This window comes from Miniopterus natalensis, chromosome 4 (genome assembly GCF_054644295.1).
Source record: "Miniopterus natalensis isolate mMinNat1 chromosome 4, mMinNat1.hap1, whole genome shotgun sequence".
Lineage (NCBI taxonomy): Eukaryota > Metazoa > Chordata > Mammalia > Chiroptera > Miniopteridae > Miniopterus > Miniopterus natalensis.
This window is the reverse complement of record NC_142084.1, coordinates 39,343,930-39,371,220: the sequence shown is the minus strand read 5'-3', so window position 1 is coordinate 39,371,220 and position 27,291 is coordinate 39,343,930. Positions and strand designations below refer to the sequence as shown.

At 37.3% G+C, this 27,291-nt stretch overlaps 1 protein-coding gene across 1 annotated transcript in view; it reads left to right on the top strand.

The window, feature by feature from the left end:
* Positions 1–25,939, top strand: part of OTUD4 (OTU deubiquitinase 4) — a 44,599-nt gene extending 18,660 nt beyond the window's left edge. Inside the window, exons 7-21 of the mRNA XM_087816500.1 lie at positions 211–343; positions 2,653–2,710; positions 2,956–3,073; positions 3,165–3,229; positions 6,470–6,564; positions 7,602–7,705; positions 7,811–7,997; positions 11,412–11,574; positions 15,151–15,274; positions 15,571–15,626; positions 16,576–16,656; positions 17,533–17,671; positions 18,271–18,531; positions 19,547–19,587; positions 21,001–25,939. Of these exons, the coding sequence (XP_087672626.1) occupies positions 211–343; positions 2,653–2,710; positions 2,956–3,073; positions 3,165–3,229; positions 6,470–6,564; positions 7,602–7,705; positions 7,811–7,997; positions 11,412–11,574; positions 15,151–15,274; positions 15,571–15,626; positions 16,576–16,656; positions 17,533–17,671; positions 18,271–18,531; positions 19,547–19,587; positions 21,001–22,209 (2,834 nt within the window). The 3' untranslated portion in view covers positions 22,210–25,939. The remainder of the gene's footprint in view (positions 1–210; positions 344–2,652; positions 2,711–2,955; positions 3,074–3,164; positions 3,230–6,469; positions 6,565–7,601; positions 7,706–7,810; positions 7,998–11,411; positions 11,575–15,150; positions 15,275–15,570; positions 15,627–16,575; positions 16,657–17,532; positions 17,672–18,270; positions 18,532–19,546; positions 19,588–21,000) is intronic.
* Positions 25,940–27,291: the final 1,352 nt, after the last annotated feature.

Genomic DNA, 27,291 nt, shown 5'->3' with positions numbered 1-27,291 from the left:
AAATGGCAGTTGTGTAATGATTTTAAATTAATTACATACACAGTAATTCTGGTTGCTCTGTCTCGGTAACTTTCTGATTAAATTGTATTATTGACCATAGATGTTGCAGGTGTCTAGTTAGGATTTTAGAAGCCTGGGCAATAGACACTCAGTTTTATGTTAGAACATAAAATTAGTTAATGTTCATAACATCTCTCTTGTTAATTGCAGCTCTCCTTTATGAATTGCTGTATGAGAAGGTATTTAAAACTGATGTTAGTAAACTCTTGATGGGACTCGACACCACTGAAGTGGCAGGTGAAAGCAACAGTGAAATATCAGATTCAGAGGATGACAGTTGCAAGTAAGAATGAATTCAAATTCTAAAATATCTTTATAGTGCCATACAAAGAAACAATTCAGTAAATCTTTCTGCATGGAGTTACCTGACATTGAAGTATGGTATTCCTAAAATACAGCAATCTGCAGTAGAAGGTTCTTTTTCTCTGCCACTAATTTTACCTAATTTCTGTTAGGGAACTGTTTCTTTCGAAAGTCGATGTTTTGGTTGGTAAGCATCTATTTCTGTGTAATCTGGACGTATATATGTGGAATAGATTTGGTCTACCTTTATGTGTGGTATTGTAAAATTTTAAGGTTAACCTGTCAATTGTTTATATATCCAGTGCTGAAAACTGGCCATTTTGATTTCCTTGACTTTCTTTTATTGTTTTCTTTCTTAAAGAATGCCACTTCTTTTTCTTTTTAGATAATAAAAATCCCAAGTTGGTGTATAGTGTGGGAACAGCTCTGGATAATGCTTCTGTTTAGGTTGTGAATAAGCACCTTTTAATTTGGGGTCTCTGAGGCTTTTTTTTCTTTTCCACACAGGATATGTGAGGTAGTGGTGAAGAGCTTGGGCTGTAGACATCCAAACCTGGTTTCAATCCTGGCTTCCTGCCCACTACTTAAATTCACTAAGATGCCTCAATTCTGAATCTGTAAAATGAGGAAATACTAGTATTTCCTCACAGGCAGAATTTATAAGAATTAAATGAGATAACATATAAAGTGCATAGCCTAGTTCCTAGATATATTGTCCAACATACATTATAATATTTTATAAACAATAATTAAGTTTATATTTTATAATAACCAATCCTGTTTCATTCCCAATAAAGCTAAAACTATATTATTGCTGTTGTATCTCAAATAGGAAAGTATTATACTTTGTGTTACATACAGTGAAACTAGAGAAAGAAATGGAATTAAGCCTTATGAGATCTAATTCTTTATTAAATATTTAAATATATCTGTCTTTATCTGTAATTCCAGGCATTTTTTGAATTAAAATTTTCTGATCCTGATTGAAAATTTTATTAACTACCTACCGTTTCTTTGTAAAAAAGAAAGAAATCAGGTTAGAATCTGGGTCTGCCACTATAAGTTTAATGTTAGAATAGACTAACTTGGCACAGATAGAAATTCTGCTCCATGGTTTTCTCCAGCACTGGTCTGATTAAGACATGTCATTGAGCATAGGAGAAAATTAACCAGGGAAAGTGTGCTCATTGTAATGCTGTTTTCCTTTTTATACTGTACTCTTGTAACCTTTGGAACATGGGAGCCTTTCTGGTTAACTTTTTGCATTATTATAGATTTCTTTTCTTGTGTCATATCTGGTTGAGGGAAGACAAGGCTTCAGTTAGGGAAGAATGCTATATAATCGTGGCACACTAGATAGGCATAGTGTGGTAATAAGGAGGAAAGACTAAGGGTGATGTTATACTTCTGTGCCTGGATTCTTTTTGTATTCACATTGGTCAGTGCTGAAGTACTGGAAATTATGGGTGCTTTTTGTAGTCTAGACACTAGGTACTTGGGGTCTCGTAAAAGAGGTTGCTGCATTTAAGAGTATAGACTTGGAGATTGTCCTAAAGACTAGAGATTGATTTATTAAGGAGTGTAGGACAAAAGAGTACAGGTGGCCTCTCACCTTAACTCCCACTCAACTTGCCATCGCTCTGTGTCAGCCTTGCCAGCCTCTTGGCTTCTCCAGGGTCTTTGCACTTACTGTCTGTATCCTCTTCCTGGAATACTAAATAACTGTATGTTTTGCTGTGTCATCACTTTTAATTCTTTATTCAAAAAAACGTAACAAGTTCTTTCCTCATCCCACTTTTTGTTATTTGAGCCTGCAACTCACACTCATGTTTTCCTCACCTCCCACCCCATTACCACTTAACAGCATTAGCATACTGATTAATTTTAGTTTGTATTTACTACTTACTAGATTGTACATCTTATTGTAGTGGAATATTTTGTTTAATGGATCCTCCTCTATGTACCGAAAAATATATTTTTACATTGAATGTTTTATAAACTCATTCTGTCCACCCAAATTTCAGTTTATTTCTTATTCCGTTTTCTTGATGATTGAACCAGTAAGAATTAATGATAAAAGTCTTTGACTTATATTTTGTAAGTCACACACACACTCCTCCTATACTTGCACACTTTACTAAAACTTGTATGGGTTCATAGGAATATAGCTGTGACTTTTTGGAATATAAATCTGACTTCTGACATTTTTATGTGAGGTTAGAATAAATTAATTGCATGTAAGCACATTTTGTATTCCTAATTATGGTTTTTTCTTTTTTTTCTTTGTAGGAGTAAAACTACCACTGCTAAGGATATGAATGGATTTAAAGCTTTGCCAAGTGATCAGGTATTTTTTTTTTCCTAATGGTTTTAACTTGTTCTTCAATATAAGAGCTTATAAAATTATAGTCTTAATTTTTTCCCTCTTTTCTGGTACATTTTCAGTAGTCAGGAGCATCTACTAGTAAGAAAATTTTCAGCACCTTACTAATTTTTGAAGTTTTCTTCTTTTGTTTTTATTCTTATACACATCTCAAAAATGTTTTATAAGCATGTTTGTGTTGATTGGACTTCCTGACTTTGTTTGTGTAGCACCTGAAAAACAGTGGGAACTCCCCAAGCCTTTCTTTGTCTAGAAAGGTTCTTAAGTCACTCAATCCAGCGGTTTATAGAAATGTTGAATATGAAATGTGGCTCAAGTCTAAACAAGGTGAGTTTAAAAATCTTTATTTTCCATAAATTTGCTTTATGGCACTTAAAATAATTAAATCAACTTGATATTATACTGGTATTGTTTACAGCTCAACAGAAACGTGATTATTCCATTGCTGCTGGCTTACAGTATGAAGTTGGAGATAAATGCCAAGTAAGTGGTTATATAGAAGAAAAGATCTTACCTGAAATCTTACTTATTACAATAGGAACCCTGAAAACAGATCAAGTTTGAATGTGTTGTTAGTTTGCGATTTTGGAATATATTTTTTCATGGATACATTTTAATTTTAAATATTTAGCCTTCTTAAAAAAATAAGTCATTATTGATTTCAGAGAGAGGAAGGGAGAAGGGGAGAGAGAGATAGAAACATCAATAATGAGAGAGGGTGGTCATTGATTGACTGCCTCTTTCACGCCCCCGACTGGGGATCAGGCCCACAACCGGGGCACATGCCCTGACCCGTAATCGAACTGCAATCTCCTGCATCCTAGGTTAATGCTTAACTGCCATGCCCGGCCAGCAAATATTTAGCCTTTTGACCCATTTGAATACATTACTAAAATGGTACGTATCTAAAACCATGGCATCCCATCACATGATCTTTAAAAATAATTTAATCTTTGGTATTAACCTGCTTCAAAGAAGTAACAGTACCATTTTAGATTTTCAATATTTTCATTACAGTTGGCAAATCATTTATAATTGGTTCAAGCTTGACATAGGTCAATTTGTTTTGTTTATAAAAGTCATCCTGGAAGATTGAGAGGTACATAATGTTTTTCTGTTGGCTTAAGAAAGGAAAATGGACAATAAGAGAAGTTTTTTCAATTACTTTGAATAAGCTACTGCTCTGGTTTTAAGTAGCTGATTATTAAAGGGCGAAGTTGGATTAGGTCAGTGTTTCTTAACTTGGAGTGATTTTGCATCCCCTCACTCCCTGCAGACATTTTCTTAAAAAATATGTTTTTATTGATTTTTTCTTTTTATTAGAGAGAGAGAGAGAGACATCAATGTGAGAGAAACATCAAACAGGCCTCTTGCATGGCCCCTACTAGGGATCGCGCCCACAACTCAGGCATGTGTCCTGACTGGGAATTGAACCAGCTGACCATTTGGTGCATGGGACAATGGTTAACCAACTGAACCACACAGGCCAGGGCTCTGCAGACATTTTTTTGTTTCACAACTAAGAAGGTGCTACTCACATCTAGTGGAAAGAAGCCAGGGGTGCTGCCAAACATTTTGCAGTGTACAGGATACTCTCCCCCACCCCTATGTCAAAGAATTATCTGGTCCAAAGTGTCAAAAATGCCAAGGCCTGAGAAACTCTGGATAAGATAATTTCCAAAGTCCCTTTTCTGTTCTTTATGATATAAATGCTATTTCCAAAATAAAAATCCACATACACAAAAATTAGTTGGAAGATAATTTTCATCAAAATGTTTTCCATCAAAAAGTGTTGCCTTTTGCCCTGGCCAGGTGGTTCAGTCAGTTGGAGTGCTGTCCTGTACACCAAAAGCTTTTGTGTTTGATTCCTGGTCAGGGCACATACCTAGGTTGCAGGTCCAGTCCCTGGTTGGGGTGTGTACAGGAGGCAGTCAATTGATGTTTCTCTCATATCAGTGTTTCTCTCCATCTCTCTCTAAAACCAATAAAAATATATCCCTGGGTGAGGATTTAAAAAAAAGTGTTACCTTTTTAAAACTATCTTAAAATAGTCTTTGGCAAACATTTTTCTTGACTTGTGAGGGAAACACTCACTTCCTCTGTGATAAAGTGGTTTGTGAAAAGTATCTGATCAGGATTATATTTCTGCACTTTTCATAGTGTCTGGTTCTGGGGTATTTGTAAGGAGAGGAAGAAGAGGATGTGATTCATTTAGGTTCTTCCTTAAGGGCTTGTTAGAAACGTGCTCTAATTATAGAACAGAATTGTGAAATCTTTGGACATCTTGGAAGGGGGAAAGAGAGAAGAATAAAACCAGGGCTTAGGGTTTCTCTCCTTTTCCACCTCCTCAACAGAGAAGAGAAGATTGCTTATCTTATGCTTTACCACTAAAGTGTTACTCATTATTTCAGATCAAGCACATCTTTGAGGTTGCAGCTGCTCTTGGTAAATTAGATACTGTTGATAAAGTAGATGGTAAAGCATGTACTTGTTTTAATTTTTTCCTTTTTAGAGTATTTTGTTTCTAATTCTACTTCTTGACTCTTTCACTTGGATAAAATTTAATTGAAATTTGTGGAAACTGCTAGGAGTCAAAGATGACTTGTTTACTCAAGTAAGCATGTAAGATATAATTTAAACTTGATAAAAATCAACTTCAGAAAAATTCTCCTCGTTAAACTCTAGAAGAGAGGAAAGTGTCCTGTCACAATTGATGAAGAATGAGGACTTTTGTCTACTAGTAAAAGTAGGAGGGTACTCAAAGTCATGCTGCATTAATGGGCTCTTAGTGCTCCTGCTGCTGCCAGTGTTCCCTGTGCAGTCATGACTGCCAGATGCCCTGTTCAGTGTGTATTGTTTGATTATAGAAAAATCTCAGGGCTTACTTTCGTGTCACAATTTGCTCTTGGAAAATACCAGTTGTAAGAGAACAGATAATGGGTCTATTTTTAGGTCACAGTTACACATTTTGCGTATCAGAAAAGTGAGAAGATAAGAGTAATTATAATAATAGTTATTCTTGTGTCCTTCGTGCATATGATACATACCTCTTTCCATCTTCATGAGTCCTATGACTGGTACTATATTATTAGCCTTATTTTGCATATGAAGACACTGAAGTATGAAAACCCAAGGTCATACTGCTGATAAGTAGAAATGCCAGGCCTGGAATCCTGGTATGTGTTGTGCTACAGCCCTGGCTTCAGGACCAGGACAAGATGCCTCTCTTGTTAGGAGCCTTAATAGATTGTGCTTCTTCTTGAACAATAATTTAGAACAATTTTGGAAGGGTAAACAAACGTCTTTATTTTAGGTAGAAGTAAATTAGTCTGGGAGGTTAGAGAGACATATTGTACACCATTTTGAAATTAGTTTTGTGTTTAACAATATACACTTCATTTTCTCTTTAATTGAAAACAAAATATTTATTTATTTATTTATTAATATAGCTTTTTTGATTTCAGAGAGAGGAAGGGAGAGGGAGAAAGAGATAGAAACATCAATGATGAGTCATTGATCGGCTGCCTCCTGCATTCCCCCAACTGAGGATTGAGCCCACAATCCTGGCATGTGCCCTGACCAGGAATTGAACCGCAATCTCCTGGATCCTAGGGCGATGCTCAACCGCTGAGCCATGCCCGGCCGGGCAAAAACAATAAAATTTAAAAACTAATCATTAATGCAAGGAAGCAGGTGACTAATCTTTCTGGAATTGTTCAACAGGTTAGGTTGGATCACAATGGAAAATTTTCTAATGCAGACCTTCAAGGAGTTCACTCTGAGAACGGACCAGTTTTGGTTGAAGAAGTTGGAAAGAAGTATGTACTGCTCTTCTAAGACATTAACTGTCTTTTTCCACTTACCCTAATGTAATCTTGAGCATTTCTAAATGGCTTGTGTGTTTTCAAATTTAATTAGAGGTGTTGCCTATGTGTAGAAACTATATTTGTTTAGAGCTTTTGAAAAATAGTTTGAGTTCAAATTCAGTGTTTTGCATGACAGCATATTTTAAGTTAAAAAACACCCTCATTTTGTTGGTTACTGTTTAAAATGTGACATTCTTCACAAAGGCCGTTTGGGAAATCGACTATATTATAACTATAAAGTGGGAGCTTTAGAGGACAGGGACCATATTCATTTCTAATATCATGCAATACTGCATTGCATGTGGTTAATTTTAAGTAAATGTCATATGGAGTAAAATTTTATGGTTGACTTAAAGTGTTACTTTAGAGCACCTTTTATTTCAGTTGCTGCTGCCCTTATTTAGAGATAAAGGTAGTAAGTCACACCTAAACTTGACTGGAAAATTTCCATCATACACAAATGATAGGCCCATAGTACAGTGAACCCCAGTATACTATCCTGGTTCAGCAGTTAACAGCATTTGGTAATCTCTTCTAATCTGTTCTCCCTAACCCTTTTTAAAAATGGAAAGGGAATTGGAATATTTCATAAACTCCAGGCGTCACCCCATTTCTCATAGACATGTAGATGCTTTTATGTGTGTCTTAAAACAATAAGGATTCCTGCCTTCCCCCACCTGAACGACAGTACCATCATCACATCTAATGAAGAGCAATTTATTCCTTGAATCTCTTTCTTTGATTGTGATTAAGGCCTTTTAGTCTACTGGTTTTTTAGGTTAGAAAATATGCTTTTGACTTATGTTACCTTGTTTGATTAGAATTGTGTCTGGTTGCTGAATGGCTTTGTTTGTACTTTATTTTTAATATAAGAACTAAAACTGGAAATTCTTATATAAGTTGCAAATAAAATTGTTATGCCAGATACCTAAGTAGATATTGTTACTATGAACACTAAGTTACTACAAGTCTCTTCTTTTCTTTTGAAGACACTCACCGAAGACCCTTAAGCCACCTCCCTCAGAAAGCTGGAACACAGTGTCAGGGAAGAAGATGAAAAAACCTTCCTCTTCTGGACAAAATTTCCATTCTGGTAGGATAATGAACATCAAGTTATTTAGGGGGGGGGAAGAGGTGATGATACATTGAGTTGTTCATCATAGGGGAATTGTGAGGTATTTTTGGCTTCTTGTCACAGATACGGATTACAGAGGGCCAAAGAATTCAAGCAAGCCAGTAAAAGCTCCATCAGCACTACCTCCTCGACTCCAGCACCCTTCAGGAGTAAGACAGCATGCATTATATAGTCATTCTGCAGGGTCATCGTCTCAGAAACCCTCTGGTGAGCACAAGAATCTTAGCAGGACACCCTCACAGACCATAAGGTAACCTTCTGAATGCAAGAGAGGTAGAAATTAAGGGAGGGGCATTTATTTGCCACATTATGGTTTTAGTTACAGAATAGTAAAGTATTGTTGATAAATACTATGTGAGGATTTCAATTCTTTATAGTTCTCTTTAAACAAATCAAAGTAACTTTGTAGGGTAAGTCATCTTATTTTTGGATAATTTTTTTTCCAGTGATTTGGGAGATCTTATTCCAGCCAGATCTTATTCTGGCACTTAATAGTTTTCTGATAGCTTGTAATATGTTAAATACTGAGCTCCAAATTGAATTTCTAATTCCTTGGAGGGTAAGGATGTTTTCCTTTATATAGGAACTTAGTCAAAATGGTTGGTTTACTTTGTTCTGATAAGTTTGAGTTGTTTGTGTTAATGTGTCAAACACCTACTGGGGCTACAAGTTTTAGGTTCACATAATCATGATTATCAGCATTCTGACTGAATATCCAGGCACAGATGAACTTCAGGGTCATAATTTCCTGTGCTATGGATTTTATTTTTTCCCTAATCTGCCCTTCCATGGACCTTGGAGGAACTTTATTTGAGAGGATGTGTTTTTAAGTGGAGGCTGTCCTTATACACATGTGGCCATGTCTCTGGGTGCTGGAGACCTAGGTTACTGTGACCAGTGTCTCTCTCTCCCCAATTGTCTGAACAGCTGTAGCATCAACTTACGTGCTTGCCAAGCTCTGGTCTTTAGTTCCTTTATTTCTGGCATTTCCCTTTCTTGGGATGTAGTTATCATTTTGCCATTAAAGATTATTTATGTAACATAACATCTTCAAGACAGTTGTAGGTTCTTAGGCTAACATGTTACCAATGCTGTGTTAGTTTCCTGGGGCTGTTGTAGCAAGGTGCCATAAATGGTGGCCTAAAACAACAAATTTATTGAAGTTTCGTAGGCTAGAAGTGTGCAGTCACGTTGTCAGTAGGGCCATGCTGTCTCTTGAAGGCTCCAGGGGAGAATCATGTCCATGCCTGTCTCCTGCTTCTGCTGTTGCCCACAGTCCTCAGTGTGCAGGGACATTCCTGGCCCATGGTGGGGCACCTCTCCCAACAGACAGAATTTGTGCTATTAATCAACTAGTTACAGCTGAAGTCTGTTGTTTGGATATTGACCAGACTCCACTAAGCATCTGGTGGCATCTTACTCAATGCAAGCAGAGTACCTAAGAGGTCTGACTTATTTTGAATATCGACTTTGGAAACCTAAAAATGTGAAGTAAATGTAGGAAGGTCAGAGGCAGAAACGAATTTTGTTTTTTTAATAGACTGGAAAAGAAGCATTTTTTCCACTCCAACACAAAGATGCTTTCAGTGTCTTAAAGATTAAAAAAGAAAATACACATAGGCTGCTAATGACTAATTTAAATATACTTTTGTTTACCACAAACTGAATTTATATCCTGTGTGTTTTTGCTATTGAATCCAATCTCCGGCATTAATAGAATGATCAGACAGATGTGAAATGTCTCTGTCGCCTTAGGATTAGTTTCTGTTTTATGTGTTAGCTATACATATGAAACACTGGATGGCAGGAGGCAGTGAGTAATACATAGACAGGAAGCTTTAGAGAATTTTTGGCATTGTGACTGATTACACACAAACCTAGTTGTATTTGCATTTAGTGTGCCTTCTCCACTGTATGTATGAGAGTGGATTTTACTAGTATATTAGAACAAATTTAGAGACTGCTGATGATCCAATATTTAAGGTAAGATTTTTTAATCCACCCCTGAGGATTTTTTTTCCCCATTACTTTTTCAGAGAGAGAGGAAGGGAGAAAAATAGAGAAACATCGATGTGAGAGAGACATCGATTGGTTGCCTCCCACACGCACCCCTACCAGGGCCAGGGATCGAGCCTGCAACCAAGATGCATGCTCTTGGCCATAATTGAACCCGTGACCCTTCAGTCTGCGGGCTCACACTCTAACCACTGAGCCAAACCAGTCAGGGCTAAGGAAAGATTTGAAAAAAATTAAATCAGAGTTTAGAATTTTATAGTTAACAGTCCACTTGATTTAAGCCCATTAGAGTTTATCTTTCTAATATTTAACACATTAGTTTTGAATTCTTCTAGTTATAGAGTGAAAGAACAGTAATGTTGGGCACGAGGCCTCATGCCCTCTCACTTTTCATTTCTTCCTCGTTTGTCTCTTCCTTTGGGAAAAAATGACAACAATGGCATAAAAACCAAGCATGATTGCTGTGTGTGAGTGCTGAAAATGATAGTAATATAGTTGCTGATTATTTCTCCTCCAAGCTAGGTGCAAATAGGAAGGATTTGGTTTTCTTTGTGGTAGGTGAGAATAAGATGGACGTTTTTGGGTGATAGGGCAGACACGGTCTAAGGTTGTGTTAACTTTCTAGACTCCTCGTATTTGCTGAGTCTTCTTTGGAGTCTTCCACCACTGGGGTTTGAGAAGGACTGGTCTAAGATTAGGAGGGCCCACTTTGCTCGAGTGCTTTTTCCTCCCAGTACCATTGGGGTTGACACTCGCCCTGTTGGAATTAGGGTGTGATTTTAAGTGGCACTATCTGAGGACATAAAGTGGCTATTTGTTATTTCAGATGTAAAAAAAATAACATGGTATCATTTTGTCCTTCCCACTTTTGTCCAGGAAGATTATATGTTCATATTATGACAACATATTTTTCCTTTAGGTTTTGACTTTTCATTTCCCACTATTGTGAAACTGCTAGACATGGTAGAAATAGTATTCATGTTGCCTGTAATAGTTACAAGTCATATAGAAACATTAGGATTCTGTTATAGGCTACCAAATTCTATTCATGAATTTTTTTGTCATTCTTTGACCAAAATTAAATTGAGATAACAAGTCTTATCTGTGCAGTTAGTGTCTAGCCTGGCATATTTTAATATTTTTTCTTTTTAGCTTTACACCTCCCTTGGTGGTGTCATCAAAAAAGCAGGAGAGAATGGTCCTGGTGTCTCCTTTGAATGTTGCCCTTTACTTAAAACAGAAAATTAGAATGTTCTGAGACCTAAACTAATAACTTTCCTTCTTTTGAAAGTGAATTCTTATGAAAGTATGAGAATGTGGAGTAAAGACATACATGCAGTACTTACATTTCTGCTTTGATGAAAAGGGGAAAAAAACCCACCCTCAATTATTTCTGTATCACTTTCTTTTTCCCCCCTTTTTCTCCCCCTCCCTATTGTAAGTTTGTCATTTTGACTCTGTAATGTAGCGTGCATGATGTTACAGGAGATTCTATTTGCTAAACATTCATTAATCAAATTGCCAAAAGTTCTAGTCACTGTGTAGCTTAATTAGTAAAATATTTGTATTGGCAAAACAGGTTATTTTATTTTATATTAGGTATTCAATACATTTGTCTTCTTTTTTGTGACAGTGTTTTATTTGACAGGAAACCTGATCGTGAGAGAGCTGAGGATTTTGATCATGCGAGTCGAGAACCTAACTATTTTGGCCTCTCCCCAGAAGAGCGCAGAGAGAAGCAAGCTATAGAAGAATCTCGATTACTTTATGAGATTCAAAACCGAGATGAACACGCTTTCCCAGCACTTTCTGTATGTATAAAAATAGATTTTAAAAGCTATTGGTTAGAAATGTCTCCTTAATAGACAGTTGACCCTTAACAACACATGCTTGAACTGTGTGGTTCCACTTACATGCAGATTTTTTTCAATAAATACAGTTGCCCCTCTGAATTCCCCAGGTTTCACATCTGCAGATTAAACCAACCACAGAATCTGTGGATGTAGAGGGCTGACTGTATACATTCTTTTTTTTTTTTAATATCTTTATTGATTTCAGAGAGAGGACAAGAGGGGAGAGACAGAGATAGAAACATTAATGATGAGAGAGTCATTGATCGAGCCCGCAACCTGGGCATGTGCCCTGACTGGGAATCAAACCCCGATCGCCTGGATCCTAGGTCGATGCTCAACCGCTGAGCCATGCCCGGCCGGGCTGTATACATTCTTTTATGTCATTTTATATAAGGGACTTGAGCATCCATGGATTTTGGTATCTGTTTGGGTTCCCGGAACAAATCCCCTGTGGATAACGAGGGACGCCTATACCTGTTTTTGGGAAGCTAAGAAGTTATATGCAGATTTTCAGTTTTCTTGAGAGGTGTTGGCACCCCAGCCCTCATGTTGTTCAAGAGTCAACTATAGTTTTTATATTAAACCATAGTTTCTAATGGTAGACTAGTAGTTTTTTGTTTTTTTAAAATATATCTTTATTGATTTCAGAGAGAGGAAGGGAGATGGGGAGAGAGAGAGAAACATCAATGATTAGTCAGTTGTCATTGATCAGCTGCCTCCTGCACGCATCCGGCTGGGGATCGAGCCCACAACCTGGGCATGTGCCCTGCCTGGGAGTCGAACTGTGATCAGGATCCTGGATCCTAGATTGATGCTCATCCGCTGAACTAGGCCTGGCTGGGCAATGGTAGACTAATAGTTTTTTTTTGTTGTTGTTAACCCTCACCTGAGGATATTTTTTTCTGTTGCTTTTCAGAGAGAATGGGAGGCAAGGAGGGGGAGAGGGAGAAGCATCCTTGTGAGAGACACACAGACTGGTTGCCTCCTGCACTCGCCCCAACTAGGGGTGGGAATTGAACCCTTTACCTTTTGGTGTGTGGGCTGGCACTCTAACCAGAGCTGGCCAGAGCAGTAGACTAATAATTTTTTTTTCTACTTTAATGATTTATTAAATGTTAAAATTCTGTACATTAGCCATTTATTCTTAGATACTGTAAGAAGTCATTATTCATTGATAGGTATTTATATATATAAAAATTAAGCGTAGATATACCCATTATATAACATCAAGGCAGAGACTGCAACACATTGCAGAGTAGGTTTTCATGAAAAGATTTTTTTCTCTTTTTTTTGATTTTACTGATTCAATCTTTTTATTTTTAATTTATCTTTATTGTTGAAAGTAGTAAGTATTATAGATGTCCTCATTTTTTTCCCCATTGACTGTCTTCCTCGCACCCCCCACCCAAGGCCTAGACTAATAATTTTTAAACTGAAGAGCACCTTGCCCTGGCTGGTGTGGCTCAGTTGGTAGGAATATCATCCTTTACACTGAAAGGTCCCAGTTAGGGCACGTTGCCCATGTTGCTGGTTTGATTCCCAGTCCCTGTTGGGGCGAGTGTGGGAGGCAACTGATTGATGTTTCTCTGTCTCTACCTCTCCTCCTTCCCCTCTAAAAATCAATGAAAATGTCCTCGGATGAGGATTTTAAAATAAAATAAAATTGAAGGGTACCTTAATGAGGAATGTGAAGTTTAAAGATATTAGCTGGTGTCAGAGCTGAGGCAAGTAAATTGGTTAGCTCACTTCTATGTTAGTAGTTTGAATTACAACATGTTGCTAGCCAAAGTAACAAGATACATCTATGTTCAGTTAACAAGATACATCTATAAAATGGGGAAAGTTTTTCCAGTGACCTTATCAAACACACCAGCACCTGATATATACAGTAAGAGCTGTTGTTCAGTGTTTGCTGTTGGAGATGGCAGTACATGTAATCTGGTGCCTTTGCAGTTGCTCTGTGTCAGATGCTGCGCTGTCAATGGATGCTTCTCTTAATGGATGTTTCTTAATTCTTTTGGTGGAGTTACAGGGGAAAACAGTTTCTCATGTAGTGTGAAGTATGTGTTCTGTGAAGAGGGTTCGTTGGCAGGATAGGGGAAAGTGATTCAGTTTGAGGCACTGGGAACCCTGCAACTATGGTCTTTTTTTTTTTTTTTTTAAATATGTCTTTATTGATTTCAGAGAGAGGAAAGGAGAGGGAGAGAGAGAGAGAGAGAGAAACATCTATGATGAGAGAGTCATTGATCGGCTGCCTCCTGCATACCCCCTCCTGGGGATTGAGCCCACAGCCCGGGCATGTGCCCTGACCGGGAATCGAACCCTGATCGCCTGGATGCTCAACTGCTGAGCCACGCTCGGCTGGGCAACTATGGTCTTTTAAGTAGTGGTAAGTGGAACCAAATGACCTGTGATCCAGAATGGTGGTTGGACACTTTTTCTCAACAGTTGATTAAACAAAATGAGATGTTGTAGGGAGGCTTCCTAGTATACCAGTGCAAAACATTACCTAATGCCCCTCACACTCAATTCTCTGTCCACTGGCCCCTGTTTGGAATCTTTCAGAAGTGTGAGATGCTCAGTTGAAAACAGGTCCTCTGGAATAGTAGTTCAGTCTTTCACAGGGGCTGGAGCTTAGGAATTTTGGAAGAAATGCCCAAATCCATGTGAATTAGGCATGGTCTGTATGTTAAGTATATTTATCTTTATGTAACATGTTTTTCCCCATAACATCTAGAAAATAAAAAAGCACGAATCACTGAAGCTCGTACTCATGGCTTTTTGTCCTTTTTCAGTCGGTGAATGGTGAGAATACAGCTATTGTAGTGTGGGGATAGACTGAAATTTTTTGATTGTTAAAATGGAGTCATACTCATCATTTTTAAATTTGGCAGTTTGAATCCTGTCTTGTTTTCGAGAAAATGTCTGCCGCAGAGGGCCAAGATCCTCTTCTCAGCTCCGTGCAGTATTTACTCAGAGAGTGCCAGACAGAGGAGTGGGACCTAAGTGATAAATTAGCTTAAAAACCTGACTTATTCCAGCTCCTTTGTTACACCATTTAGAAGGTTAGATTTCAGGCAGAGCTTATGTGATTTGCTGAGGGTCAGTAGCATTTCAGTGATAATAGTCCTAGTGCATGGTATCTGCTGATTTGCACTTGGGTGTTTTTCCCCACAAAGGACTGTAGTTCTCCCATGGCTGTTTTTGAAGGTTGTAAAGGGTGCTATTCTTTGTGCAAAGAATGTAAGTGTAAGTTGCAAGGTGAAAGTTTGGTCAGAGCAGCTTCCTGAAATCAGGTTATGAAGAAGTGTTACTAATAATTTAGGCCAAAGGTGTGATTGCCTAATACTTTGACTTATTAATAAGCCTATACCTGAAGAGTATGTAATTAAATATGAACCTTGGTCCTATTTTGGAAGTTTTGGAAGTATAAAGACACAGGGCTGTGAATTTTGAGACTTTTAGTCAGATGTATGAAGAGTATATTTATAGGTAAACCTTTAACACAAAGTGTTGGGTTTTGTTCATTTGAAGAGCTCATCAGTCAGTCAGTCATCTTCTCCGAGTAGCAACCCATGCGTCCAGAGAAAATTATCACATGGGAGTGATAGAAAAGGAAGCAGGCGGAGAATGGATACTGAAGAACGAAAAGATAAAGGTATGTTGTTTCATCATTTGAAAGCAGATGCTAGAGATCTCTGTCTGGTTTAAAGTCATCCATTGGGAAAAGAATCCTTTTAAAATCATTAAGCAATTTAATGTCATATGTCACTGTTGCAAAGAAACTGACTCAGGCTAAAGCTCATGTTAAATGTCATTCTGAAAACTTTTCACTGACTAATCATAATCACTAAGCACTAAAATAGTACTTTTGGCTTTATCTTTATGTTTGGTTTTTCTGTCTTCAAACCTAGTGGCTGATGCTGTCTTTTTTTTTATCTTGATCTGTTACAGACTCTAGCCATGGACATACTCACCTGGATAAAAAACCTGGGCCAAGCACACCAGAGGTAAATGTGATAAATACTAATTGCATATTTTCTTTTTCCTTAACATTGTGATAATATAGCAGGAAGAAGTAGGAGAAGATTACTTCACTTTATTTTATCTTAAAAATATATCTTTATTGATTTCAGAGAGAGGAAGGGAGAAGGAGAGAGAGAGATAGAAACATCAGTGATGAGAGAGTCATCATTGATCTGGCTGCCTCCTGCACACCCCTGACTGGGCATGGAGCCCACAACCCGGGCATGTGTCCTGACTGGTAATCGACCCGGGATTTCTTGGATCCTAGTTCGATGCTCAATTGCTGAGCCACGCCTGGCCGGGCAAGATGACTTCATTTTATAACTGTTAGGAAAGTAGAAAAGTAGAGAAAAAATAGGGTACATTATGATGATAGGTACCCCTATCTGAATTGGTGGAAAGTAGCTTGTACTTTCCAATACTCTAGTATATTGAGATTTTTTTTTTTAATTCCCCACCTGAGGATATGTTAATGGATTTTAGAGAGAGGAAAAGAGAGAGAGAGAGAAACACCAACATTGATGTGTGTGAGAGGGAAACATCAGTTGGCTGCCTCCTGTACGTGCCCGACCGGGGATCGTGCCTAGGTATGTTCCCTGACGGAATCAAACCCACAACCTTTTTGGTGCATGGGACGATGCTCCAACCAACTGAACCTTTGGCCGGGGCAGTAGATTGAGATTTTTAAAGGAAGTGTGTGCTCTTTGAAACCGTGTCCCCAATAAAAATGTCCCAGTAGTTTGATATAAAGATGTGCAGGCAAAGTTACCTATCTGTTGAAGACCAGATGTAATTGAAAACCCCCCCAAAAAAACAATTGCGGGTTCAGTCAGGTGCAGGTAGGGTGAACTATAAAAGCAACCACCACCATCATCCTAGAATGTGGGTCTTTGAAATATAAAATCACTTTTTTTGTTGTTGTTGCTTCCAAAGAGTATTAGCGATGATAAATGTGCAAGAATTTCATCACCATCAAAGTCAAAGAAATTAGAGTGCTCACCTCCTACAGAACAAGTAAGTACATCATTGTTGCATCTGACATGGAAGGCTGCCTTCTCTGGGTTTCTTAGTTACGTATGTGATCATTTAAAGACAGAAGACATCTGTATAAGAAATGGGGGGATATATTTTAGCATCATAATTTGGGTACAGTTATGATTTTTTATAATTCTGTTTAGGATATTCTCAGTTTTTATGGGGTGTTATTTTTATATTCACTATTTTTTGGGACATAGAAGTCATTTTTCTGAATTGATTTTGAGTAAGTTTATATTTGGTGGGTTGGCTTGAAAATTTGATTTTTGAAGAGAAATTTCTACTTTATTTAAAAACTTTTTAGTTGTCTGCATTCTTATAGAAGGTAGGGCACGTAATTAGACTGTAATAAAGAGATTAGAAAAAATATACATTTAAAGAGAAATACCAACTTTTGAATTTAATGATGAAGAAACCTGAGTTCCAGCAGGCATTTTGATTCTTGATCTAATAATACAGGGGTAGAGAAAGGTCTTAGTCCTTGCTGTCAGTTAACATCCTTATGTCAGTTAGAAAGCATATAGTTTTGTGGCATTTCTTTGTGTGAGGAACTATTCTAAGTAATCATGAATTTCAAGGTGATTTCAATGATTTTGCTTTCTTGCCGTAAAGCTATTGTGTTCAGCACTTTAGAGTTTGTTTCTGACTCTGCCAATGACTTCTTTGACTCTTTGCAGGTAATCCCTGGTCAGGATGAAATTGATTTGTGTGGAATTTTTAGCTACTGTGCTTTTTTCTTTCATTTCTAAGACCAGAAAGACCATTTATATAGAAACTGCAATTATATAAAAGAAAGGCAACTTGGCAATTTGGTGGTTAAAATGAACTTTTATCTTTTTCCACCCCCTCTTGAAGAAGCCAGCGGACCATGTGTCTTTGTCAAATCCAGCTCCCCTTCTGGTTTCTCCAGAGGTACATCTAACTCCTGCGGTGCCTTCTTTACCAGCCACTGTGCCAGCCTGGCCAAGTGAACCTCCATCTTTTGGACCAACAGGTTAGATAAGAATTTAAAAAATCCAGTGAACCATCTAACACAAGCCTTCTAAGTCAGACACTTCACATGCTTGATTGAGAGCTTGACCTCAGACTAGGGTTAGATGTGTGGAGCTTTGCAGAGCTTTTTGTGATCCACTGCTTTGCTCTGCTTCCAATGTGGGAGGGCCCCATCCGTTTGGTATTCATTTGAGATATATGCCCTCAACTTCCTAGGAGGAAGACGTTTGAGCTGGTTATCTCCACTGGTTGCTTTGGTTGCTCTGGTTGCTCAGCACTGACACCACAGTTTTCATTCCCCATAGACCAGCTCTGTTACCCCCATTAAATCCTTTGCCAGGCTCTGTGTACATGTTTGTAAGAGATTACTATCAGATGACATTGATGCGTAGCTTGTTACCTGGGCGCATTTTCTCTTGTGTGTCCAAGTGGTCCTTGGTTAATATAAAGAGTTTCCTTATATTGCTTAAGTACACCTCTTTTTAAGAGCTATATCATTTGTACAGCAACCTTTAATTTTTAGCTTAATGTAAACTTATGTTTGTAGAAAATTATTTTTACCTTTTTATAATTTTTGATTTCTTTTCCTTCCTTTTGTAGGTGTCCCTGCTCAAATCCCTGTTTTATCAGTGACACAGACTCTGACCACTGGACCTGATTCTGCTGTGTCCCAAGCTCATTTAACACCCTCTCCAGTTCCTGTGTCAATACAGGCAGTTAACCAGCCCTTGATGCCTTTGCCTCAGACACTGAGCCTTTACCAAGACCCACTCTACCCTGGGTTTCCTTATAATGAAAAGGGAGATCGAGCCATTGCCCCACCTTATTCACTGTGTCACACCGGGGAGGACCTACCTAAAGGTGAGATTCTTCTCCCAGTTCAGACTGATTTTATTTATCAAGTACTGATACAGGTTCAATGAAAGATGTAAGTGGAGGTCAGTGGTCATGTGGACAAGTTAGCCAAAGAACGAACTTGGGAAGGACAGCAGAAGTTTGGCTCTTAGTTACTCACTTTCTGTTTCAGCTTGTGTTTGATTGGATTTTGGTTTTTGTATGTTTAGTAGCTGCACCCTGACCCTCCCCACGCCCCGTCCTTTTTTAAAAAACCACCTACAAACATTTTGAATGAAATCTTAATAATGTTAACCAGATAACTAAACATTTACTGACTTTTTTCATCACTACTCATTACTTCATGAAAAAATTGCAGGGAATAATATATAATAGCTGTCTTTATAGTATTACATGCAACAATATATATTTTTTTATTAAAAAGAATTTTTAAAATTTGCCTGTCCTCTTTCTTTAAAGGAATTTTAGTTGCAAGATTTCCTAACTGTAGAAAAAGTAATGCAGTGACTGTATGCTCTTTACCTGGGTTTTTGTGGATAATTTTATTTAGTGTCTTGATGTTTGAGTCTATGGGTAACTGGCTAATGTCAAGTGAATACCTTAGCTGATATTCTATTAATCTTATATTAATAATGAGTTAGGTTTATGTTGATTTTACCCTTAACCCCCAACATTTTTATTTCATAATATTTAAAATCCCGTAGAGAAGTTGAAAAAGAAATACAGTGAACACCCGAGTTTCCTTCACACAGATTTAATTTAAATCAGAGAAAAATCTTAATTTAAGGTATTTTGGGACTTAGATGTTACATATATAAAGTATATTGAACCTGGAATTACCCTATAGAAACGGAGCCTGGTGTTGGTTATATTACAGTTTTTACCTATGTTTTACATACATTACAGGCTAGAGAAAACAATTCCAGTAGACAAAATTGTCTTTAGAACTATACATTGTTTAAGAATAATGGAAAAAAGCTTTTAAATGTATAATTATAGTTATTACGTTATTTACTTTCAGATAAGAACATTCTTCGATTCTTCTTTAATCTTGGTGTAAAGGTATTTACGTTTTATCATTTTAAAGTTATTTTTAAGTTAACAGTTTTAAATTCTTACTGTTTATCTTATCAGCAAATAACCTAAGGTTTATTAATCTCATTTTTTAAGAACTAGCATTTTCAGTACTGTGTAGTATGTTTCTTTTTGGTAGTGGTTGAGGCTCCAGTTTTTGCTTGCTTTTCTTTTTAATGGGCAGTGATTTAACCCTTTGGGTATATTCAGGAGATGGCCCTGTTCTTGGGTGGCCTAGTGGAAATGCCCTCACTGAAGGATTAATTGGGTTTGAAGTCCTGCTCCATCACTTTTTAGCTGGATAGCCCTGGACAAGTAATTTAATGTATCTGAGCCTAGCCTTTTCCATTTATAAAGTGGGAATAGCATTCTTCTACCTGCCTCAGCTGTTGAAAGGATCAAAGGAAATACCATGTGAAAGTACTCCTATGGAGGGTAGGGTGTTCACTAGCAGAGCAGAGGTATCCTTTGGGAAATGGTCAAAGAATAGCTTGTCTGAGAAAGAGAGGCTGGAGAACTCTATGTCCATGTCAATGCTATGTTGTCTCCAGTTTTGGATTGGTTTCTGTGGGTCCTAGACTGTTAAAATATGAAATGAAGTGCCCTACTATAGCCTATTGACTAGTTCATGAAAGGAGACTTGGTTAATTTCACCATCTACTACATTTCTTTGCCTAATTTTATTTAGTTAATGTTTGTTTTAGCTAAATTAGCCATTTATCTGGTAAATTTTGTGTGTGTTTTGGTCTTTTGCTGATCCTTTGTAGGGAAAGGATTTGATGTTATTCATTTTCAGTATTACCCTTCTCTGATTAGGAGACTAACTTTTATTTTTCTGGAGTGCTCTAGGGTCTCCTAGAAATGTGGAGCCCTAACTTCAAGGGTCATCTACTCCTGTACCAGCATTTTTCTGGTAGAACAGGTCCAGACCAGTTACCTAGTTGCATGGGGTCACTCAATGAGCTAGTGATAGAGCCCAAACACAAATGCAGGTTGAGCTAAACAGCTGGTGATTGAGATACTCGAAGCTAGAGGCTCAAGTGCTTACTGGTGGTTGTTTTTGAGATCTGTATCACCCATAATTATTTATGTGCAGTTATATCCAACGGATGGAATTAATAGTCACGATAGTCTGTGGGTAGGTTCATTATATTGTTGTCTGTCAACATCGATACAGGACTTTGAGTTGGTTTCAGGATAGGACAAGGAATGGAGTTTTAGAGCAGTGACTTGATTTTGTAATTCCTTTCCATGTTGAGTCTCACAGTGATGTAGTACTTGGACTACAGATTATTTGGTCTTTGTAGGCATAAGAAACTTGAGTCCACTCTAAATTTCTTTTTTTTAACCCCCCTTTTGTTTATCTTTTTAACTTTTTTTTTTTTTTTTGGTCTCTTTTAGGCATATAGTTGTCCTATGTGGGCCCCACATTCTTACCTGTATCCTCTGCACCAGGCCTACCTAGCAGCCTGCAGGATGTACCCAAAGGTCCCTGTCCCTGTGTATCCTCAAAATCCTTGGTTCCAAGAAGCTCCTCCTGCTCAGAATGAAAGTGATTGTACCTGTGCTGATGCACACTTTTCTATGCAGACTGAGCCCAGTGTTAATGGTCAAATGTCACAGGGAGAGATTGGACCACCACCATTTTCTTCACCTCTGGTTATCCCTGCATCTCAGGTGTCTGAAAATCATGGACAGTTGTCTTACCAGGCTGATCTTGAATCTGAAACCTCTGGGCATCTTCTTCATGCTGAATATGAAGAGTCACTAAGTGGCAAGAATATATTCCCACAACCATCCTTTGGCCCTAATCCATTCTTAGGCCCAGTTCCCATTGCACCTCCTTTCTTTCCTCATGTTTGGTATGGGTACCCTTTTCAGGGATTCATAGAAAGTCCAGTAATGAGGCAGAATATTGTTCTGCCTTCTGATGAGAAAGAATTGGATCTACCCCTGGAAAATCTGGATCTGTCTAAACAAAGTGGTTCAGCTTCAGCAGATGAGTTTCAGGAGGCCAGATGTGAAGACACACAACATTCTCTCCCTGAAGCAGATGTGAGTGAGTGTGAAGGCCAGGCAGAGCAGTCGTCCCAGACACCTAAGGCAGATCTGGCTTTGGCTTCCATCCCTCCAGTAGCAGAGGGAAAGGCTCATCTTCCCACTCAGAATCTAAACAGAGAGAGAGAAACTGTGCCTGTTGAACCTGAACCTAAAAGGACCATTCCAAGTCTGAAAGAAAAACCAGAAAAAGTGAAAGAGCCTAAGACTGCTGCTGATGTGGTCAGTGGGGCCAACTCTGTGGATAGCAGACTGCAGAGACCAAAAGAAGAGAGTTCAGAAGATGAGAACGAAGTATCTAGTATTCTGAGAAGTGGTAGACCTAAGCAGTTCTATAATCAGACATATGGAGGCAGGAAGTACAAAAGCGATTGGGGCTATTCTGGTAGGGGAGGATATCAACACGCAAGAGGTGAGGAGTCCTGGAAAGGGCAGCCAAGCAGAAGCCGGGATGAAGGTTATCAGTACCATCGGAATGGCAGAGGACGGCCCTATAGGGGGGATAGGAGGAGGTCAGGGATGGGAGATGGCCATCGGGGACAACACACTTGATGGCTGTCGCTGCAGTATGTTAGAGCAGAAACCTTTTCTTAGGTGGAATGTTTCTAAAGGCTTTAAAAATACATTAAAATAAAAACCCAAATTGGAACTATCTTCTCCCCACCCCTTTTACCCTCACTTCTATCCTGGACAAGAAATTTTGGACATGTGTTCAGGGGGGCTGGTGAATTCCTGGCATTGCCATTTTTCTTTGTTCAAAATCTGTTTATTTATCAGGTGACTGCCCCCATAAAAAGTAGAAAATAAGTTTGTTAAAGTATTTTTTATAAACAGCTTAATATAAAACATAGATTTAGTGTTTGTTTTTTTTCTTATATAAGTTTAATTTCAAATGTTGGAAATGTGTGCTTTATAGTGTTTACTGAAGTGACAAGAAAATATACCATTTGACATGATAGATTCCAAAACATAACATTGCACCAAATAGAAATGTATATTTTATTATGCAATGCCTTAGTCATAAACTGGGCTCAAACAGTTCTTAGGCTAAACACTGTTGTCTTTTGAAACGCTTCCAACCCAAAGGCCTTTCATCTCAGTATCTGTCAAACTTGAATAATAACTTCTTTTTAATATTACACTTAAGGCAGCCTATTAACCTGTGTCTTAGAAATGTTGTATATAGTTCTTTTAATAATAGGATATATTTTTGAATTTTGGTGAGTATTTGCTGAACTTGTGATCGCATACAAGAACATATGTTTAAGAAATAATAAGAAATCTAATGAAATGGCTGTTTCCACCAAGAATTCTTAGCACTGGTGTAAATATGGTGCCTACTCGAAAGAAATGTAGATGCTATGCATTTTGAAAATAATCTGCATCTGTTAAAACTGCAGAAGTTTTTTAATGCCACTTTAACACTAATGCACTGACAGATTTAAATATTTTAAGAGACAAAATGTTAAATTTTTTTAGCTTGACAGGTTTCTATAGAGTTCCTGTGTTTTGTTTTTCTCTTTGCACCATTGGCTGTGTGCATCACTTTACATTTGCATGTTTGATTTTTCACAGCTGGAACTAGTGTACAGAAAAGGATGATTGTGACTTCTAGTTCTTTTCTTGAGGATGCTGCTAGAAAGTGATTTTGCTTTGCATTTTATAGCTTGTTACCCTTGGGTAACATGCGTCTGATCCTGTTTCCTTCCCGTCTTCGCAGTATTTCACTAGACGTTCCCTTTGCATGTTGCACTCTGTCCTCATTTGGAGATTCGACTCTGAATTAACACAGTATTCATTTATCTGTGTTACACTGTATAATAACTGTAGTATTTTTCATTTGTACATACTAATGTGAAAATCTACCCTTTTTTATGTTCTCTATCAGGAAGTTTGAGTGCTATGCAAATAAAGTAGGAATTTCTCTTTGCATGTCATGTATAATATACTTAGCCAAAAATGGGTTTTTAAAAAAAGCAAATACAGTTCACTTGAATTTGACAAACTGAAACATGAGTTTTCTGGGTTCTCTGATAACTTACAGGAATGTTTGGGTTGCCAGCTAGGCTCTGAATCTCCACTGTACTGTAATAATGGTTATTTTACCTCTGTGTTTTAATTACCTAATGTCTGTGTAACTGCTGATTTGAATAGTGATTAGCATTTAAATGTTTTGTAACATAGGATTTTAGAGAGCACTTTGAAAGATATTATTTTATGATGGTGCTAAGTAAAAACTTTAAAGACTGAGATGGTTGTGTGGAAAAAATATCTTGAGAGAACCTGTTGAATTTCTGTTGTCAACCTTCTAAGCTCTAACAACTGGGTGAGATAACTGCCTAAGCCATTTTCTTCTTAGTTAACATCAGTAGTTGTTATGGAATGAGATTAGTGGGTCCTTCACTCTCAGCTCATACTTTTTTATGTAAGATTAGCTTACTTGATAATTTTTTATGAAAATCACCGTTAGATATTATGACCAGATTTAAAAGTTAAATGTAAATTTAAACTCAGGAGTCCAAATGAAATAGCTCTTTCCAGTGTCTTTCATTTTATTGACTGGGATTTGATCTTTTCAGTTTCTTCTGGAAATGTTGAAAAATTGGATAGGAAAGAATACTGTTCATTTCTTCACTGTCACTCTGTCTTACCTCAGTTGAGTAACAGAATACTCTATAGTTCCTGAAGAAAATACTGATTTGCTTACTGTTTCCCATATTTACCTCCAGGACATGATGGAAACAGTGCTGAAAGTGAACTTTACAGATGGTACTTTATTCAGTGACCTCTGGAATAGAAGAACTCTGATTTTTGATAATTAGTTTTAAAATTATGAGTCTTTGCATGAAGGTCAGTTTTGCTTTTTTCTTTAGGTTTATACTAACTGTATTAGTTCAGGGGATTTTGCCTTATGCTGAGGTCAAACTAGGGCCAAGCAAGCTTTTGTCCTTCATTTTAACTGAGTCATATGGTATGTTGACATGAGATATAATGTTTCTATATAAGAAAAAAAAATGCTTAGAAGTGAGAATCATTTGTATTTTGAGTTGGAAATGATTGAACTTTACTGTATTAGGATCATAAGCATTTTAAAGAACAAATGTTTATAATGACCAAAGCCCACTTCTTTTGGCTTTTGCTAAACTTTATTTTTGTCCCTTTTAGTGTTGTGTATATTTCTCTTCAAGTTCATTTCCCCCAGATAAATCTTCAAGTCTTGCTCCATGGCTGCAGGATGCTAGTATCTGTGTAGTTCTCATCCTGTTTCCTGGTAACCCGTATGTTTGTTTTCATGCTGACCTGAGCTCAGACCCTGCCTTTATCTGGCCAGGAGTAGGTTTTCCCAAACCACAATGCACACATAGCTTAGCTGATGCAAACTCTATATATTCTTGCATTATGTTTCCTTTGTGACTCAAGGTTGAATTAAAATGCCTGTGAACTGCAAACTTGCTTATGATCGACTTGGTGCAATAAAAGTTCCTTTCTAACCATTTCTGGTTTAGAAAACATTCAGCCATTCTAGAAACTAGCAATATTTATTTATGTCTTTTATTTTACCTTCAGTTTTAGATGAGGGAACTGTAGTCTTTCACTTGTGGGTACTAAGCAAAGTCCATATTAGTGTAGCTGAAGAGAATGCATATTTGGCTACACTATTTCTGTTTACTATATTTTGCTTCTTATTTAATGTCTAAATGCTATTGTTCTTGTTTAAAACCTTAATAATGGTTTTAGTACTAGTGGCTCAGTTCCAGCATGTCAGTTTCAAAGAACTAAGGTTTTACTACTAGTGTCAGCCATTTACTCTCCCACTAATTGAGATTTTTTTCCCCCCTGAAATAAGTTTCAGAAAATCCTAGAAAAGGGGTGGGTGCATGTCTTAATGCTGGGAAACAGCAAGTTTGGGGTTGAATTTACTTGAATGGATTAAAATTGTATTGTTAAAGAGCTAGAAAAAATTTAAGTATGAAAAATGATAATAGCCTTACACTGAGTACAAATAATACTTTAAAAGCATGTGAAGATGTGATCATTTGTGATGTTACTTGTAAAAAATATATATAAATATCTTTTGAAGTGTTGAAAGGAAAATAGTACTTTATATTCTTTATCATATCACTTTTTGTAAGTGTTGAATATATTCCTGTTTATTTTTCTATGTTCTGTTTTGTAGCCTTAAGTGTTTCAAACATATCTGAATGTATCAGAGTAAATGCCCTACATGGTGTGATGCTGCATTATATGAAACTGTGTGCATATATTAAATTTTGTCTGTTGATTCTGCTTGTGATTCTTTGGTTCCAGGGTTAATAATAGCATATAAAGTTTAAGAGGAATTTAGTAAAATTCCAAAGATATAAGATATGGTTTCCTTGGTTTTTATCCAGTCAGAAGATAATTTATAAACTACGGGTAGGTACTGTTCTTTTCCCTACTTTATAACTAAATTGAGACAGGATAATTAAATTTGATTAAGATAATGCAACTAATAAGTGATAGAATTTGTATTTGAACCTAGCAGAGAGGTTTTAAAGCTAGTGCTCTCCCATTTTTTCAGCAATCATGAAATGGGAATAAAGTATCTAAGAGTAATTTATAGATTAAATGGCCCTTTTATTTTTTAAAGTTATTCAGTATTTCTGTTCTGAAGAAAGATCAAATAATTTGAAAGTTGTTTTCTTTTTTTAAATAAATGTAAACCCACTTCTTAAGGGTGTATTTTTTTCATGAAATCAAATCAACTAAGAGTATGGGTAGTCAGTACTTGATTAATCTCCTTACTAATATGTACTGTGTCTTAGAATGGCTTCCTCAGAAGGCAGAGACTGAAGGTTTCATTCAAGTACAAGTTTGTTTTTTTAAATATATCTTTATTGATTTCAGAGAGAGGAAAGGAGAGGGAGAGAGAGAGAGAGAAACATCTATGATGAGAGAGTCATTGATCGAGCCCACAACCTGGGCATGTGCCCTGACTGGGAATTGAACCCGGATCGCCTGGATCCTAGGTCGATGCTCAACCGCTGAGCCACGGCTGGCCAGGCCAAGTACAAGTTTTTGATAGAAAGGTGATCTAGGAACGGGCAGCATCCCGGAAAGGATTAAAGTTAGTCAGAGAGGCCAGTTTTTATGGATTGCTTGTGGTGGCGAGTAGAGTATCACAGAACCTTGTAGGATCAGGAGGAGAAAGGAAGAAAAGAGGAAGGAAGCATTTACTTGTTAGCTATGTGAGTGCCAGGGTCTGTGGCCAGTAAGTCAACAAGATAAGACCAAGTGACCAGTGATCCTCAAGAAGTGTGCCTCAGCCAGGGTTTCCATAGGTTTTCTATAATTAGAAGGGGCTGCTTTTCACTTGGAATATTTTATATTTTCACTTAACTTTGACTTTTAGGTCCATGTCTAGGGAATAGTATGAGAATATATAAACTACAAAAGTAAGTAAATACAACTTCTCTTCAGAGACACTATAAGAAACTCTTCCAAAAGTGAATCTTCCACTCAGAATAGTGAAGCTGCAGCCATTGGTAAGAATGTCCTATTAGGTTTTTTAAAATCTAGGAATTCATTAGAGCTTCAAAATCAACCATTTTAAAATACATACCAGTCTTGTGATTACGTTTTCTCACATTTACA